This window comes from Balaenoptera physalus (genome assembly GCF_965194825.1).
Source record: "Balaenoptera physalus genome assembly, chromosome: 9".
Lineage (NCBI taxonomy): Eukaryota > Metazoa > Chordata > Mammalia > Artiodactyla > Balaenopteridae > Balaenoptera > Balaenoptera physalus.
The window spans coordinates 44,176,831-44,196,103 of NC_138888.1; the positions used below are offsets into that span (position 1 = coordinate 44,176,831).

The window sequence follows — 19,273 nt, forward strand, 5'->3', positions numbered from 1 at the left end:
AAGTAGCATATTCCTGCAACCATCAAATATTATCTACGGCAACATACTTTTTCAGGTAGGAATTCATTCTGTTCATCATGCAGCATGTCCTCAAGTATTCAACCTTTCCTTAAACTAGCCCAGATAGAGTCTATTTCATTATTGAAGATTTTCATTCATTTTTTCATTTATTTAACAGATTAAAATTAAGTATCTACTAAGTGCCAATGTTTCAGCTACACCCTTAGGGAGCTCATAGCCTCCTACAGTTCCCTACAAGAGATTTCATGAATTAAAATGCCCTTGTGTTTGGGGACTAGTTAAAGAATGTGAAGGGAAAGAAACATCTTTGAAGTGTTATTAATGTACCAGGCACATTTAGAGGGGCATCTCTAACCATCCTTTTTAAATAGCGTCCACCCCATGCCTGCTTACTTTTTTTCATCCTTTTTTTTTCTTTATCTACTAATCCCCACTTGACATTGTTCACTGCTCTATGCCCAGCTCTGAGAAGTAGCTGGCACAGAGTAGGTTTTTTTGTAGTTGTTGCATGAATGAACTTGAAAGGAAGCAACTCTTATTTTACAAATGAGACCAAGACTAATGACTTAAATGATTTGCTTACAATTGTGCAACCCTTAAATCACCAACTAGGGGTTTAAACCTTAGTGTGAAGGCAAAGCTCATGGTTCCTCCATAATTGTGTCTCTAAATGCATATTTCTTTACTGAGATATGAATCTGTCTTTTGTTAAAACGCCATTACGTGAAAGACGCGGAGTTACAGAGATCTTGCCTTCAAAAGCCTGACAGTCTAGTTAGGAAAGAAAAAAAATATGTTGGGATCCAACTAAAAGTCGGGCAGTGTCTGTGCTGGGAAAGGACCGCAGAGACAGTAGGGAGGAGGGCGCGCTAGCCTGGGGCTGGGTCCTGGAGAGCATTTTAACTCAGCTGGCGTCTGTTGTCCCTGGAATATGAGGAAGTAGGATAAGTAGATTCCTTCGGAGTAGCCAGCTTTCCTACAGGCCCTTTCTCTGAGTCCCTGTTCCCATTTAGATACCGGAGAAAAGTGGATTCTCCCCTCTTTTTGAGAGGGAAGATAGAAAAAAAGCTCACTTTGAAGGGAGTTTGAAGAGTTTGTGGTCTAAGAAATAAAGAGGGAGAGAAAACCAGTGGTAGGAACTGAGGTGGTTTTACCTGGAAAAGAGAAAAGGACGGAAGTGGAGAGCGGGGCGAGGACCTAACTTCAGAAAACCTCTTCATGGGAAAATCAGAAGTTCGTTGAAAGTCCTGACACTTACTTGGTAAACATCTGAAGCGACCTGAACTTGAAGGCCTCACTGTTGCCCTTCTCCGGAGGAGAGGGTTTAGGTTTATTCTCCTGGGCACCAAACAGTGGAAGCTAAAAAGCTCTGCCGGAAACTCGTTTCTACTCCACACCAAGAAACGCCTTTAAAGCGAGCGGCACGGAGCTGCCTCAGGAGGAAAGTAGTCCCGCCGTCAGGTCGCTCCCGGGCCCCGCCTGTCGACCGACTCAGCCCCCGTCCCGGGTCGCCGGCTGGGGGCGGAGGCCGGGAGCCCAGGGGGCGCACGACAGACTCCGGCTGCGCATCCGGGGCTCCCCTGGGAGCTGCGCGGGGCGGCGCAGGCGAACCGGGAGTTCGGTCCCTGGCTCCGGCTGGGTTGCGGCCGGGGTACCAGGGCGCAGCATGCTCGCCGCCGTCGGGCGCCTCCTGCGCCTCCGCCCGGGGCGCGTCCCCCGCTGCGCCCCGGGAGCGCCCCCAGAAGCCGCGCGGCGGCCCGTCACGTCTCTCCGGCCCCCCGGTCACCCCCAGTGCTCCGGCGGCGGGGCCCTCGGCGGCTCGGAGCCCCCGGGTTCCTGTGAGCAGGGACTGGGAACGGCCTGGGAGGGAGGGGTCCGCGGAGGGGCGGGCGAGGAGCCGGGGCTGGGGGACGGAGGCGTGAGCGTGAGCTGGTCTCTGTGCCGTCGGTCTCTCGGTGCCTCCGTACATCCCCGTCGCTTTCGCAGCAGGGAAGGCCCATAGGGTCCCCGCTGAGCGCAAGCCGTCGCAATTCGACAGGAAAATCCTGCTATGGACTGGGCGTTTCACAACGATGGAGGAGATCCCGTCTCGGATTCCGTAAGTGTGGCCTGTGCCCGGCCCGGGTTGCGTGCGCCCGGCAGGGTCGGCGCCGGGCCTGGGGGGCTCGGGGTCCATCCACTTCCGGACCTCCGCGCACCCTGGAGCGGAGGCGGCCGCGGAGCCACACAGGTCTTCACAGTAATACCTACCACCTTAAGGAATTTACCCACGCCCCCCGAGTGCGGTTAAATGCCAAGCTCCATGATTGGGCTGTGGGAGCTAAGCTAAGCTTACAGAGAGGTTCTTGAAGTCGGGTGAAAATCCAGAAGTTCAGTGGGCACTTCCACCGTCGCTCAGATACCCGCCCCCAGGGAGCTCCGGGCCATGAGACAGTGGAGTATACTTAGGCCCAACAGAAGGCACCGTCCTTGCGTGCACCCGGGTGGCTGAGAGGGAGAGGGGCTCTGGCCTGGGAGGGGAGGCGGGGGGAGGGTGGCTCCCTGAAGCACCCAAGGAAGCATCATGGCTCGTGGGGTGGCTAGAGAGGCTCTGGGAAGAAGCCACATCCATGTGACCTCCTCTTCTGGGTGGGAGATGCCTGGTGTACGCGGTCCTGCAGCCCTCTGAGTACGGGTTTTCTAGGACTGGGACCCACGGCACATCAGCGTCGCCGGACTCTTCATCCCAAACCCAGGACAGAGATTCGCTTGATAAAACTTAAGCTGACAACTTCAACTCCAGGGTAAATGTAATATGTTAAAAAAAAAAAAAAAAAAGTAAATGTAACCTGTAAGAACCATCATTCTACAGCTTCAGTTTACGCAAAGCCCAAAAATCTTCCCGGCACTTTACAAGGCAGTGGTTACAAGGGGAAGGAAGGAAGGAAAGGAAGGAAACTAAGGATAAAATCAATCTACTACTTTTTAAACTGATCTCAAAAAAAGGGGAGAGTAGAACTATAAAATCAAATAAGGATTTCAAATGTTCAAATATTATATTCATATGATGTAATCAATGCCTATTAGAATGGATAATGGAAACTGGGCCTACATCTTGTTCTGTGCATATTGCCTACACTTTTATTGATTGTGAATTTATTAGTTACCAAAAGCATCTCAAATAAATGGAAAACAAAATATGGTGGGAAATGTTCATTCAATAATGAATTCTCAAACATTTTTATTCCTTTCTTATATCAAATTATTTAATGAGGAATGGACATGGAATTTGAATTCACATGGAATTTGAATTCTGTTTTCAGCATTTATTCAACCACGAAGATTTTTTTAATATTATAAAGCAAATTTCGTTTTCCTTGAGATTTATAGCCTCTAAACTAAAGACTTAGCCCAAAGAAGAAATTAGCCCCAGAAAAGCTTAAAAAGACCATCCTCAGTGTTTTTGGATTTTGAATTCTAGTGCTACACAACAGAGTAATCAAAAATTTAAAGAACCTGCATTATTGTAAATTAATGCTTGTCAAGAGAACCTAGATCCATTTTAGCATGGCTGTATATGTGAAGAGAACCACTTTACAGAAATAATTTAATTTCCCCAGGATCACAGTCAAAAGAAATATTATAGGGCTTCCCTGGTGGCACAGTGGTTAAGAATCTGCCTGCCAATGCAGGGGACATGGGTTCGAGCCCTGGTCTGAGAAGGTCCCACATGCCACAGAGCAACTGGGCCCGTGCGCCACAACTACTGAGCCTGTGCTCTAGAGCCCGTGAGCCACAACTACTGATCCTGTGTGCCACAACTACTGAATCCCGCGTGCCTGGAGCCCATGCTCCGCAATGAGAGAAGCCACCGCAATGAGAAGCCCACGCATAGCAGCAAAGAGTAGCCCTGGATCACCACAACTAGAGAAAGCGTGCATGCAGCAATGAAGACCCAACACAGCCAAAATAAAATAAAATAAAATAAAAAGAAATATTCTAAACAGAAGAATTTAACTTTGAGCAAGGTGCCTAGGAAAAGTATTGTAGTTTTGGGTTGAAAACATGAAAGTATTTGAATATTTTATTATTTTCTATAATTTTTTAAAAGCATTGCTATTTAGGAGAGCTATGTCTCCTAAGCTAAGTGTTAGATTTACAATATAAACAGCTTTCACTTTTATGCTTTTAATGGACATATAATTAAGTGACCTATAATTTTTGGACCATACACTAATGTATTTAATAATGACTGTACTTTTTCTTTTCTTTTCAGTGTTAAACTAATTTGGTATAGCTGTTCAAAGCCGGATGGATGGGTAAAAAAGATCAGATCTTTCAGGTTCCATCTGGAACAAAAGTCAACAACAAGTATAATCTAATAATGTGCTAAAATTCACCTGTTTGCAACTACCTTAAAACTTACATTAATCTGCCTAAAATCTGAGGAAAGCAGGCTAGATATTGGTTTTCTGTGTTCTTTCAACTAGTGGAAAGTTAAAGAAAAAATTTTTCATTTTTAAGAAGAATTGCAAATTGTCTTCCTGGAATTCATTTTTTATGTGACTACATTCTATTTAAACTTGACAAAGATAAAAAATACTGCTGAATACATTCTCAAAAGTCATTCTTTAATTATATGTATTTATAAACTGCCACTTCATATTACTGCAATTTGTTAAAATTTATTTTATCATAAAGGCCTACAGGCATGATTACTTTTGTAACACTACTTTGCTAAAATCTGGACAACTTGCATATAACTTTATTAATAAATAAGACTATGCAGTATTCAAGTAAGCATATAAAATTTCAGAATAATAAGAAAATGAAGGTGTGTTTGTCTTTTCTTCAACAAATTACTGTGATTTTGATCACTTCTTTTGAAAACTTCATGCAGAAGCCACGAAGGAAACACCCTTTCCCTAATAGACATTCTCACAAAATACATAATGTATAATAGCAGTATAATAAGAGTCATCCTCACAAAATGTATAATAGTCTCTTTAATGGCGTCAGGGTGGGAGGGGGCAAGAAGAGATTTGGAGGCTAGTGAAAAACCAAAATGATGAAAATAAGTTTTCAAAAACAACCTGTTCAAAACTGAAAACAAAGCCCACTTAATAACACAGGGGCCAAATGAACATGAGTCATAAACATACATAGGCATTAATTCTTACTTTTATCCAAGTCAGTGAAACAAAAATGATGGAGAGTCAGGTCATAATCTCTAGTAGTTATATTTTGAACAGTTAGAAACTAAATATACTGCATTGTCATTTCATAGTGGCTAACATTATTTAGGGCCTGAATAAATACCTGTTAACTTGAAATCGGTAAGATAATGGGCTAGCATTTGGAAATCTTTCACATCTGCCATTTGCATTCGGGGACATTTTTGGAATATTTACATAAAAAATCATTGTTTATTATGCCAGTTGGAAAATCATATTGCTTTAATATAATTAACAGAATACACATCTTGGTTTAGGCCAGAAATGATAGATGCTGCAAGAAACAGAGCGCGAGTGAAAGCTTGTTACGTAATGATTGGACTCACAATCATTGCCTGCTTTGCAGTGATAGCGTCAGCCAAAAGGGTGAGTACCTCTGTAAAGTAAAGATAGACTTGTGAATTTTAAGAAGGATTATGAGCTTTGTTCTCCTTTGGGGGATTATTGCTGTTTTCTCAATGTAAGAACAATTTCATCTCAGACAGCTTGAGCCACGCGCATTTATTTATCATACTGGAAACAGCATTGTTCATGGAAATTTGAGTCAACAAATTAACTATACGGACAGGAGGGACAGAAGTTTGTTTCCATTTATAAGATAAGCAAAAACAAAAATAACAGTTTATAACATGGTTAAAATCTGCACAGGAGGAATTTTGTTGTATGAAAGTTATCCAGACTACATCATTCCTTAAATCTTGAACTCAGTTAGCTATTGCATAGAATCATGAAATACGTAGAAGTGCAAAAGTTGGAAATGATGACCAAGGCGGGCTAGTTTGCCTGTATCCTGTGTATAAGCCCTTTCCTTGTCATCTCCAATATGTAGTTTCTAGAGGGGAATTAAGAGCTAATTACTGTCTAATTTTGCTTCTTGCTTCCCCAAATTCTTTCATCTGCTGATCACTTTTTACCATGAAGAGCAGCCCCACAAATATTGGGAGATATCTGATACATCTCTGTGAGTCATCTTTTCTCTACTCTTAATTTCTCCATCCCTAACAACTTTCCTCTATTTTGAGGTCTCCTCTGGACACACTCCAGTTTATCAGTGTCCCTCTTCATTGTGATACCTGCAACTGAGTCCCTTAGAGTGCAATTATAACTTCTTTGTTTTTGAACACTGCATTTTAGTAACACAGCCAGAGTTGGAAATAGATTTTGGCAGCCACATCACACAGAATAGTTTGCCTGGATCCATCGTCACTCTCTAGGCACATTTAGCCAATGACCATTCTGCCTAGTCCTATGATCCTGCTCTTCTTTACTTCTCAGGTTTTCAAGAGTATTTGAGCCCAATAATTCACACAGGGACTGGGTCTTCTGAGCTTAGTGATGTTATATACATGTCTACTCATTTCTGTTGGCTTGGCAAAGAGCTTATGCTTTGAAATTATTCTCATCAAATGGAAAATTTCTTAAATGTTTGCTGGGCTGAACACAAACATAGAACTAAAGAAATTCAATCATCTCTTGTTTGTAACCTATCCTAGATAAAATGACTGTCTACCCAGTTGGTGATTCTCTAGCTCCTAAATGATAGATTGGATTTTGATACTACCTGGACCCTCCGTGTTTCATACCATCTTCCCTTGTTCCTTATGCTTCAGCCACACTAGTTCTTTTTTGTTTTTTAATGCATCAGACCCTTTATTCTCTCTAGGCTTTCCCTCCTTCTCTTGACTTTACTGTAGCTGACTCATTCTCATTCTTCTCAGTGAGAGCTTCCGTGACCACCCCATCTGAAATGGCCTTGCTCAGGTACTCACTATTTTATTATCTTTCCAACTGCTCATGAGTAAGTCGTTATATACCAGCAATACTGTTGACTCCACTTAAGACTATATGCACAATTGGACCACTCCTCACCATCTCTCTTGATATCACCCTGGTCTGAGATAACCACCATCTGTTGCCTGGTTTATTGCAGTATCTTTTAAATGGTCTCACTCTGTCTCTTTTGCCTCTCTCCAATTCACCTTTCATTTTCAATAATTAATGCATGTACCCTAAATAAGATGGTGTCATATAGAGATGGAGAAATGGTTAGCAATTTGAGACGTATTTGGGGGTCAAAAGGATAGAATTTTGTGGTAAATTCAATGTGGGAAGAGGAGAGAAAAAGGAAGAATGACATCAAAAAGCCTGGGTTTTTGCTTTGAGCACCTAGATGGATGGTGCTGCCATTTGTTGAGATGTCTAAGGCTGGGGAAAGAACTGATAGGCATGACAGGCAAAATATGTCAAGTCCTCTATTTCGGATATACTGAATGTGAGATGCATATTAGACTTCCATCAGTATCTATTTTTATTTTTTCTGCTAAGGACTTTGTATGTTCTTCAGTCTGAGGACCTATAGCTTTCCTCACTTCTGAAAAAGTCTAAGCTGTTATCACTTCAAATATGTCCTCTTACTCCATTCTGACTATTATTCCCACAATGGAAACTACGAACCTGCAGTCTGCGAAAAGGAGACCCCCAAACACAGTAAGTTAGGCAAAATGAGAAGACAGAGAAATACACAGCAGATGAAGGAGCAAGGTAATAACCCACCAGAACAAACAAATGAACAGGAAATAGGCAGTCTACCTGAAAAAGAATAATGATAGTAAAGATGATCCAAAATCTTGGAAATAGAATGGAGAAAATATAAGAAACGTTTAACAAGGACCTAGAAGAACTCAACAGCAAACAAACAATGATGAACAACACAATAAATGAAATTAAAAATTCTCTAGAGGGAATCAATAGCAGAATAACTGAGGCACGAGAACGGATAAGTGACCTGGAAGATAAAATACTGGAAATAACTACCACAGAGTAGAAAAAAGAAAAAAGAATGAAAACAATTGAGGACAGTCTCAGAGACCTCTGGGACAACATTAAATGCACCAACATTCAAATTGCAGGCATCCCAGAAGGAGAAGAGAAAAAGAAAGGGACTGAGAAAATATTTGAAGAGATTATAGTCAAAAACTTCCCTAATATGGGAAAGGAAATAGTCAATCAAGTCCAGGAAGCACAGAGAGTCCCATACAGGATAAATCCAAGGAGAGACACACCGAGACACATATTAATCAAACTATCAAAAATTAAATACAAAGAAAAAATATTAAAAGCATCAAGGGAAAAGCAACAGATAACATACAAGGGAATCCCCATAAGTTTAACAGCTGATCTTTTAGCAGAACCTGCAAGCCAGAAGGGAGTGGCAGGACATATTTAAAGTGATGAAAGGGGAAAACCTATAAGAAAGATTACTCTACCCAGCAAAGATCTCATTCAGATTCGACAGAGAAATTAAAACCTTTACAGACAAGCAAAAGCTAAGAGAATTCAGCACCACCAAACCAGCTTTACAACAAATGCTAAAGGAACATCTCGAGGCAGGAAACACAAGAGAAAGAAAAGACCTACAATAACAAACCCAAAACAATTAAGAAAATGGTAATAGGAACACACATATCGATAACTACCTTAAATGTAAATGGATTAAATGCTCCAACCAAAAGACATAGACTGGCTGAATGGATACAGAATCAAAACTCGTATATATGCTGTCTGCAAGAGACCCACTTCAGACCTAGGGGCACATACAGACTGATAGTGAGGGTATGGAAGAAGATATTCCATGCAAATGGAAATCAAAAGAAAGCTGGAGTAGCAATTCTCATATTAGACAAAATAGACTTTAAAATAAAGACTATTACAAGAGACAAAGAAGGACACTACATAATGATCAAGGGATCAATCCAAGAAGATACAACAATTGTAAATATTTATGCACCCAACATAGGAGCACCTCAATACATGAGGCAAAAAGCCATAAAAGGGGAAATTAACAGTAACACAATAATAGTCGGGGACTTGAACCCCCCACTTTCATCAATGGACAGATCATCCAAAATGAAAATAAATAAGGAAACACAAGCTTTAAACGATACATTAAACAAGATGGACTTAATTGATATTTATAGGACATTCCATCCAAAAACAACAGAATACACTTTCTTCTCAAGTGCTCATGGAACATTCTCCAGGATAGATCATATCTTGGGTCACAAATCAAGCCTTGGTAAATTTAAGAAAATTGAAATCATATCAAGTACCTTTTCCTACCACAAGGCTATGAGACTAGATATCAATTACAGGAAAAAATCTGTAAAAAATACAAACACATGGAGGCTAAACAATATGGTACTAAATAACCAAGAGATCACTGATGAAATCAAAGAGGAAATCAAAAAATACCTAGAAACAAATGACAATGAAAACACGACAACTCAAAACCTATGAGATGCAGCAAAAGCAGTTCTGAGAAGGAAGTTTATAGCAATGCAATCCTACCCCAAGAAACAAGAAACATCTCAAACAACCTAACGTTACACTTAAAGCAATTAGAGAAAGAAGACAAAAAACCCCCAAAGTTAGCAGAAGGAAAGAAATCATAAGGATCAGATCAGAAATAAATGAAAAAGAAATGAAGGAAACAACAGTCAAGATCAATAAAACTAAAAGCTGGTTCTTTGAGAAGATAAACAAAATTGATAAACCATTAGCCAGACTCATCAAAAAAACAAAGGGAGAAGACTCAATAGAATTAGAAATGAAAAAGGAGAAGTAACAACTGACACTGCAGAGATACAAAGGATCATGAGAGATTACTACAAGCAACTACATGCCAATAAAGTGGACAACCTGGAAGAAATGGACAAATTCTTAGAAAAGCACAACCTTCCAAGACTGAACCAGGAAGAAATAGAAAATATAAACCAATCACAAGCACTGAAATTGAGACTGTGATTAAAAATCTTCCAACGGGGCTTCCCTGGTGGCGCAGTGGTTGAGAATCTGCCTGCTAATGCAGAGGACACGGGTTCGAGCCCTGGTCTGGGAAGATCCCACATGCCACGGAGCAACTAGGCCCGTGAGCCACAACTACTGAGCCTGCGCGTCTGGAGCCTGTGCTCCGCAACAAGAGAGGCCGCGACAATGAGAGGCCTGCGCACCACGATGAAGAATGGCCCCCACTTGCCACAACTAGAGAAAGCCCTCGCACAGAAACGAAGACCCAACACAGCCAAAAAAAAAAAAAAAAAATCTTCCAACAAACAAAAGCCCAGGACCAGATGGCTTCACAGGCAAGTTCTATCAAACATTTAGAGAAGAGCTAACACCTATCCTTCTCAAACTCTTCCAAAATATAACAGAGGGAGGAACACTCCCAAACTCATTCTACGAGGCCACCATCACTGTGATACCAAAACCAGACAAAGATGTCACAAAATAAGAAAACTACAGGCCAATATCACTGATAAGCATAGTTGCAAAAATCCTCAACAAAATACTAGCAAACAGCATCCAACAATGCATTAAAAGGATCATACACCATGGTCAAGTGGGGTTTATCCCAGGAATGCAAGGTTCTGCAATATACACAAATCAATCAATGTGATACACCATAGTAACAAACTGAAGGAGAAAAACCATATGATCATCTCAATAGATGCAGAAAAAGCTTTTGACAAAATTCAACACCGATTTATGATAAAAACCCTCCAGAAAGTAGGCATAGAGGGAACTTACCTCAACATAATAAAGGCTATATAAGACAAACCCACAGCCAGCATTGTTCTCAATGGTGAAAAACTGAAACCATTTCCACTAAGATCAGGAACAAGACAAGGTTGCCCATTCCCACCTCTATTATTCAACCTAGTTTTGGAATTTTTAGCCACAGCAATCAGAGAAGAAAGAGAAATAAAAGGAATCCAAATCGGAAAAGAAGAAATAAAACTGTCATTGTTTGCAGATGACATGATACTATACATAGAGAATCCTAAAGATGCTACCAGAAAACTACTAGGGGTAATCAATGAATCTGGTAAAGTAGCAGGATACAAAATTAATGCACAGAAATCTCTTGCATTCCTATACACTAATGATGAAAAATCTGAAAGAGAAATTAAGGTAACACTCCCATTTACCACTGCAACAAAACGAATAAAATACCTAGGAATAAACCTACCTAAGGAGACAAAAGACCTGTATGCAGAAAACTAGAAAACACTGATGAAAGAAATTAGAGATGATACAAACAGATTGAGAGATATACCATGTTCTTGGGTTGGAAGAATCAATATTGTGAAAATGACTATACTACCCAAAGCAATCTACAGATTCAATGCAATCCCTGTCAAACTACCAATGGCGTTTTTCACAGAAGTAGAACAAAAAATTTCACCATTTGTATGGAAACACAAAAGACCCCAAATAGCCAAAACAACCTTGAGAAAGAAAAACGGAGCTGGAGGAATCATGGTCCCTGACTTCAGACTATACTACAAAAGCTACAGTAATCAAGACAGTATGGTACTGGCACAAAAACAGTAAGATTATCCCAGAGATAAACCCATGCACCTATGGTCACCTTATATTTGATAAAGGAGGCAAGAATATACAATGGAGAAAAGACAGTCTCTTCAATAAGTGGTGCTGGAAAAACTGGACAGCTGCATGTAAAAGAATGAAATTAGAATGCTGCCTAACACCACACACAGAAATAAACTCAAAATGGATTAAAGACCTAAATGTAGGGCCAGACACTATAAAACTCTTAGAGGAAAACATAGGCAGAACACTCTATGACATCAATCACAGCAAGATCCTTTTTGACCCACCCCCTAGAGAAATGGAAATTAAAACAAAAATAAACAAATGGGACCTAATGAAACTTAAAAGCTTTTGCACAGCAAAGGAAACCATAAACAAGATGAAAAGACAACCCTCAGAATGGGAGAAAATATTTGCAAACAAAGCAACTGACAAAGGATTAATCTCCAGAATTTATAAGCAGCTCATGCAGCTCAATATCAAAAAAACAAACAACCCAATCCAAAAGTGGGCAGAAGACCTAAATAGACATTCCTCCAAAGAAGATATACAGATTGCCAACAAACACATGAAAGGATGCTCAACATCACTAATCATTAGAGAAATGCAAATCAAAACTACATTGAGGTATCACCTCACACTGGTCAGAATGGCCATCATCAAAAAATCTACAAACAATAAATGCTGGAAAGGGTGTGGAGAAAAGGGAACCCTCTTGCATGGTTGGTGGGAATGTAAATTGTTACAGCCACTATGGAGAACAGTATGGAGGTTCCTTAAAAAACTAAAAATAGAACTACCATACGACCCAGCAATCCCACTACTGGGCATATACTCTGAGAAAACCATAATTCAAAAAGAGTCATGTACCACAATGTTCATTGCAGCTCTATATACAATAGCCAGGTCATGGAAGCAACCTAAGTGTCCATCGACAGATGAATGGATAAAGAAGATGTGGCACATATATACAATGGAATATTACTCAGCCATAAAAAGAAATGAAACTGAGTTATTTGTAGTGAGGTGGCTGGACCTAGAGACTGTCATACAGAGTAAAGTAAGTCAGAAAGAGAAAAACAAATACCATATGCTAACACATATATATGGAATCTAAAATTTAAAAAAAATGGTACTGATGAACCTAGTTGCAGGACAGAAATAAAGACACAGACGTAGAGAATGGACTTGAGGACACAGGGAGGGGGAAGGGTAAGCTGGAACAAAGTGAGAGAGTGTCATGGACATATATACACTACCAAATGTAAAATAGATAGCTAGTGGGAAGCAGCCGCATAGCACAGGGAGATCAGCTCGGTGTTTTGTGAACACCTAGAGGGGTGGGATAGGTAGGGTGGGAGGGAGACGCAAGAGGGAGGAGATATGGGGATACATGTATGTATATGTATAGCTGATTCACTTTGTTATACAGCAGCAACTAACACAACATTGTAAAGGAATTATACTCCAATAAAGATGTTTTAAAAAATGAGCTCGTAATAGTCTAAAATATAGGCACTTATTAGTTGTATGATTGTGGGTGAGTCATTTATCCCCCTTGGTATCTCAGTATCCTGATGTGGAAAAAAAAAAAAAAAAGAATATATTTTGGAAGTTCTAATTCTGTCCTCCGTGTCTCTTAACTTCTCTTTTCTATTTTTTCACCTTTATCTCTGTGCTGCATTTAGATTATTTCCTCAGGTCTATTTTCTAGCTAGCGTTCTTTCCTCCTGATCATAATGCTAATTATCTTTTCTTTTCACAGGTAAATTTTTCCCCAGATAAATGCCTAGTTTCCTTGCCAGTTCCTCGGGCTGGTGAGAGGAGTTTTAGTCATTTCACAGAAATACCTCAGCTCTGTGCCCAAGATCCAAATCCTGAACACGTCTGTTGGTGTAGATATTCCACTCCCAGCCCACAGCTGTTAAAGCCAATATTTTCCCCTAATGTCCCTGTCTGAAGGCATTTCCTTCTATCATGGTTTCAGTCCTTCTCATTCCCCAGCAATTCATGCCTTTTTCGTTCTTTCCATGTCTGGTACCTGAGGATTTCCCTTTCTTGAATTTGAGCTTCATTAAGTATTTGAAAATATATTTGTTAACTCTTTATCCAACAAATATATCTATGTGTGCCAAGAGAGGGTGAGGGCAGATTTTTGATATCAGCTGTCCTGTTGACTGGAACTCTAGCAACCGAAGTAAATTTTTTTTCTGTACCAAAGGATCATTTTTCTCAAATGCTATGTGTGATAGATGCTTTAAGTTACTTTTCTCCTTTTCATAGAGTCTTTCCTATGTTTCTCTATCTAAAACACAAATTCTTCCAGAGCGTCAAAATGCTTTGCTTTTTATTTGTTCGCTTGTTTCTGCAGGCTGCAGAACGACACGAATCTTTAACAAGTTGGAACCTGGCAAAGAAGGGAAAGTGGCGTGAAGAAGCTGCGTTGGCTGCACAGGGCAAGGCTAAATGATGGTCTAACTGACAAAGTGATCATCAGGACATCATCACTGTTATCAGCAACAATAAAAGATAGGTAAAAGAGACTATTTAAGAAAATACTTGCCAAGGTTTTATTTTGGTAACAAGAACCACAAAGTCTTTTTTATTTCTACTTTTTAGTAAACTTTTGTTGAAGTATAACATACATTCAGAGAGTGCACAAAAGTGTATACAGCTTGATAGATTTTTTACATAGTGAGCACACTTGTATAACCACTGCCCAGGTCGAGATGTAGAACAGCACCAAGAGCACCTCAGAAGCCTCCTTTCGGCCCTCTGTCAGTCATTACCCTCCACAGATAACCATCGTTGTGAGTTTTATCACCATAGATTATTTTTGCCTGTATTCAGACTTCATATAAATAGAATTACACAATGTACACTTGTGAGTGTGAATTCTTATACTCAGCATTATATCGTGAGATTCATCCACAGATTGTAGCATGTGTTCGTTCATTTTTATTGTGTTATAGTATTCCATTGTATGAATATGCCGCAGTTTATCTGAATATTTGGTCCAGTTTTTGGCCACTAAAGATAATGCTAAAATGAGCATTCTGTGCATGTCATTAAAACATTGTTGAATTAAATCACTAAGGGCTCTTTAAAACCTAAACTAATTTTCAACCAAAGTTCTACTGTATTTGGTGATTGGTTAGTCCCTCTGGGTATTCTTTTCATAGTTTGCAACTAGATGAAACAGGTTTAAAAAGTCTTATAAACTGAGAAGTATGAATTTCAAAACCTATTTTAAAATGATAAAAGTACTAAAACAGTAATTGTAAAAGCAATTTAAAAAAGACAAAAACATTAGAGAAATAAAAATGGTATGAGTCAATGGTCTTCAAACTTGAGTAAGCCCTAAAACATCTTTACAAACTATATATCTCCTCACACATTTTAATTTGGCATCTATAATTTTAAAATTATACATGTAATTAGTTGAAATGATATAATTTCCATTTTATTGTGTATTAAATGTACTTTAAATATATTTTCCATCATAACCCTGAAGCTACCTAGTTAGCTCATTCAATTTATGGAGGATGTCCGCTTTGTAATTTTCAGGACAAAGCCAGTCCTCATTGTCAAACTAATAAGTCAAATCAAACCTAGACTGACTTTCTGTTAGAAAAAGTCTCACTTTGATTTGAAAATGACAGTGATACGCATCCCTCTGACAATAATCTCACTTCTGAGTTCAATTCTAAGGTAGATAGAGAAGGCAGGAAGCATTGTTATGAGTCCACCCCCTGGATGAACCAAGGCATTGGCTGCTGTAGCATTTTGCACAGGGGCTGTCTTTGCCCTTGTGGGACTCCCCTTCAGGAGCTGTGTGTTCTGAATTACCCACCTGTCATGCAGAAGGCTTTTACACCACGGAGTAAAGCATGAATAAGAATCAAGAATGGAAGAGAAGTATTGATATTTTGGGGGGCACAACAGTACAAAGTTGATTATGAGAAGAGGTGAGAACCAGCAGACCACAGTCTATTCTCAGACAGGTCAATTTTAGGAAAGAGTATATATAAAGTTTAAAGATCTAGAAATCAATTTTCTTAAGAATACCTTACTCTGTATACTTCCTTGGAAGTCTTTGACACTCTGCTTGAAGATTCCTGGGATATTCTAAATATTATAGAAAACCTCAAAGAAAATGTTTATAAGGATAGATGTGATGATTTCCTTTTCTGGTTAGATGGAAAACTAGATTTCCAGAGAAGTCATCCAGCATTGAACTAAAAATCCTGGTTAAAATATTTTTTAAAACATCTTTTAAAACACTTGACTGAACTGTTGGGAAAAGAAGGAAGATCCTTGCTATAGATAGTAAGAAAGTAAAAATCCAAAGAGTTAAGCCTGTCTTATGCTGCTGCTTGCCATGGGGGCATCTAGATATCCTAGGTGATCATATGCTAGGGAGAATAAACAAAAACATGAGGCTTGGTAAAGCTGAGAGGATGGACATCCCCATGAAGCCAGAATCCCAGAAAGTTTATATTGTCAGAGGGTTGAACTGGGATTTGGTGGTAATGGTGGGGGGCCTGTATCAGTCAGAGTTCTGACTGATTTATATCTATATCTATATCTATATCTATCTATATCTATATCTGTATCTAAAGCCAGTACAAGAGTTTATCTATGTCTATATAAATAGATTTATCTATATATTTATCTATATATATATATTTTATTTATTAACGTTTTATTTATTTAAGGGGATTGGCTTACATGACTGTGGGAGCTGGCAAATCAGAAATGTGTAGGGCAGGCCAGCAGGCTGGGAACCCTCTGGCAGGAGCTGAAACTATAGTCCAAAGGCAGAATTTTTGTCTTCCTCAGGAAACCTTGGTTTTGCTCTGCTGGTTTTTCAAATGATTGGATAAGGCCCACTCAGATTATCAAAGGTATCTCCTTTTCTTAAAGTCAACTGACTGAAAGTATTAATCCCACCTACAGAATACCTTCACAGCAACATTTAGATTAGTGTTTAATTGGGTAACTCTGTACTATAGCCTAGTCAGACTGACACAAAAACCAACTGAGTGCGGGGTTGAGTAAGAAACTCACCTATTTATCATCTTTAGATTTAAATGAAAAGTAGAAAACAATCCTTGAAGAATTCCTAACCACAAGTTTGTTACCATGTGTATTTGGGGCCAGAATTTATGCCATCTGTGTTAGCTGCAGCCCCCAATAAATCCATACCAATTATTTGGTTAAAAGTATTAACAGCAGAACTTAGGTGATGGAAGTGCTCTGAAACTGGACTGTAGCAATGCACAACTGTGTGAATTTATGAAAACTCAAATTGTACACTTAAAATGGGTGGATTTTATGATATATAAATTACACCACAATAAAGCTGCTTTAAAAAAAAGTGAGCTGAATAACATACCGTTTCCAAGGTTGTGAGAAGGAGGTACTCACATATGTTGCTGTTTGGAATGAAAGATAGTACAACCCTTATGGATGGAAATTTGACAATACCTAGCAAAATTGTATATGTATTTATTGAGCCAGAAATTTACAGTGATATTCATTGCCACACTATTTACAATGGCAAAAGACTGAAAACAATTTAAATGTCCATCAATGGGGGATTAATTGAATAAATGGCAGACAAAATAAACTTTAAGGTAAGATGAATTACTAGAGATAAAGAGGGTTACAAGATATTGGTAAAAGATTCATCAAAAGATATCATTCTCTTGGTACAATGGCATCCAATGGTGAGATTGGCCTGTTCACCCTCAACAGCAATCTGGCAAATTTAGGGGCTGAGAGCCCCTGGATGCTGGACTCCAAGGCTGGTTCTCTGTCCTTGGATATATTTTGTCGCCAGCATCACCTTTGGTCACCCTGCTGTAGAAAGCCTCCACAAGCAGTTAGGTTTGGATATGCACATGATAGTGTCTCGGCTAGACCAGTGGATAAAGTGAATGGCTGCAGCAAGAACCAATCAATATTTAATCTGGAGGTTACTGAGAATCCAGGGCTTTGATTAAAGACATGTGAGGATGAGATGAAATTGACGTTGCCATCAAACTAAGCATGTGAGCATTTGGCACCATGGGCTAATCAGATAGAGAAAGCTTTGGTTATGACAGTGGAACCTGGGTTTGGAAGGCAGAAATCCATGGAAGATATGATGCCAAAGATTCACTGATTGACGGTGGAGTGGGTACTGACACTGTCCATAACTGTACAGAGTCAGGAGGTAACATGATTGTGTCTGGCAATGAGGAGTGAAGACGTATCTGTGACAACGCATTTAAAAATGTTTGCTCAGTGTCTACTCAGAAACGTTCTCTTGATCAGTGAAACCTCAAAAGCCGAGTGTTTCTTCTCATGAAATCTTTTAACTGGAAAGCAAGAATGTTGACTATCAAATTATATTGGGATTGAGGCAATGCTGCTTTTCTGGGCAGTTATTCATTCCAGTGCCTAAAATCTATTTGTTCTGAGAGGTTAGAAATTGATGTATTTAACTACATTTTTAGAGATGGAATTTAAAGATTAGTGTGATGAATATTTTGCTTTTACTTGGTGACTTCATTTTTATGAAGTGTGAATATATGGCTTTATTATTAAGATTACTGAAAAGTATGTTTTAATGACTAAGGAAGGCATATTAGTTACTATTAGAAAATTATTTTTCCTGCTTTTCTAAAAAGACTTGTGTCTCATACGTCTTCTAAAAGCAAAGGAAGTTGTTATGTTTTTCCTGTTTGGGGTCATTTGTGATTTGTCTATATGCTTGATAATGATTAGAATGGAATATATGAAAAGTTAAGCTTGGATCTAGCTGGGATAGATACCATATTTTTCTTATGTCTAAAACATCTATTTTTCACTTTCATCTTACAGTTGATGCATCAAAACTATTTTAAAATGTATGAAATACAGGGTATTTCAGGTGGTCTGTGGTCTATTCTAAAATGTGAGCATAGGTTTCACCTGTCAATTTTGCTGGTGGGATAGATTATTCAGTGATTTTTTTCCCCCTTTCTTGAACACATCTAACATCCTTGAGGACATTGTTGCTTAGTTTACAAAGGAAAAAGTAGTCTCTCTTTGGAAGTAATATCCAGAATCCTGACTCTGCCTTTTCCAGCTGTTTGACCTTAGCAAATCACTCAACCTCTGAGCTTCTAATATTTCATTTATAAACTCAATGTAATTATAACAACTTTGCAGGGTTGTGTTGAGGATTAAAAGAGGTAACATTATATATGTAAAGCACCCAGCACTACTCCTAGAACTTAAAAGATGCTCAATACAAAGTAGCTATTATATAAATTTATGTTTTGTAGGTACAGAGTACTTCGATATAATTTCATTAAGTCTGTAAATCATTCTAATGAGTGTTGAGACAGGTATTTTTGACCCTATTTTAAAAATGAAGGAATTAAAATTCAGCAATAGGCTGATACCCTGGAAAGGATCCAGGGGACATAGGATTTCCAGTCTGTACTCCTTACAAAAGGGGCCTTGGAAGGTGGATCAGGTAAAGCAAGATGCTTTTATCTAACATTTTCTTATTTCCAGTCTAACTTTATCATGTAGCAGGCCAGATAGCTGAGAATATTCTGGAACTATAGATTTTCGCCCCAGGGATATGCATTTTATTATTCCATGAAAGA

General features: G+C 39.2%; 1 protein-coding gene across 2 annotated transcripts; it reads left to right on the plus strand.

Annotated features, from left to right (window-relative positions):
- The first annotated feature begins 1,168 nt into the window (after positions 1–1,168).
- On the plus strand, positions 1,169–15,008 carry FAM162B (family with sequence similarity 162 member B). 2 transcript variants are annotated; one of them, XM_082475471.1, is made up of 4 exons: positions 1,169–1,859; positions 2,008–2,119; positions 5,492–5,600; positions 13,999–15,008. In XM_082475471.1, the coding sequence occupies exons 1-4, from the start codon at positions 1,688–1,690 to the stop codon at positions 14,095–14,097; spliced, it is 492 nt and encodes a 163-aa protein (XP_082331597.1). In that variant the 5' UTR covers positions 1,169–1,687; the 3' UTR covers positions 14,098–15,008. The 2 variants fall into 2 exon arrangements, with proteins under 2 accessions (XP_082331597.1, XP_082331598.1); XM_082475472.1 differs by having other exon boundaries at positions 1,433–1,859; positions 2,011–2,119.
- The last annotated feature ends 4,265 nt before the right edge of the window (positions 15,009–19,273 follow it).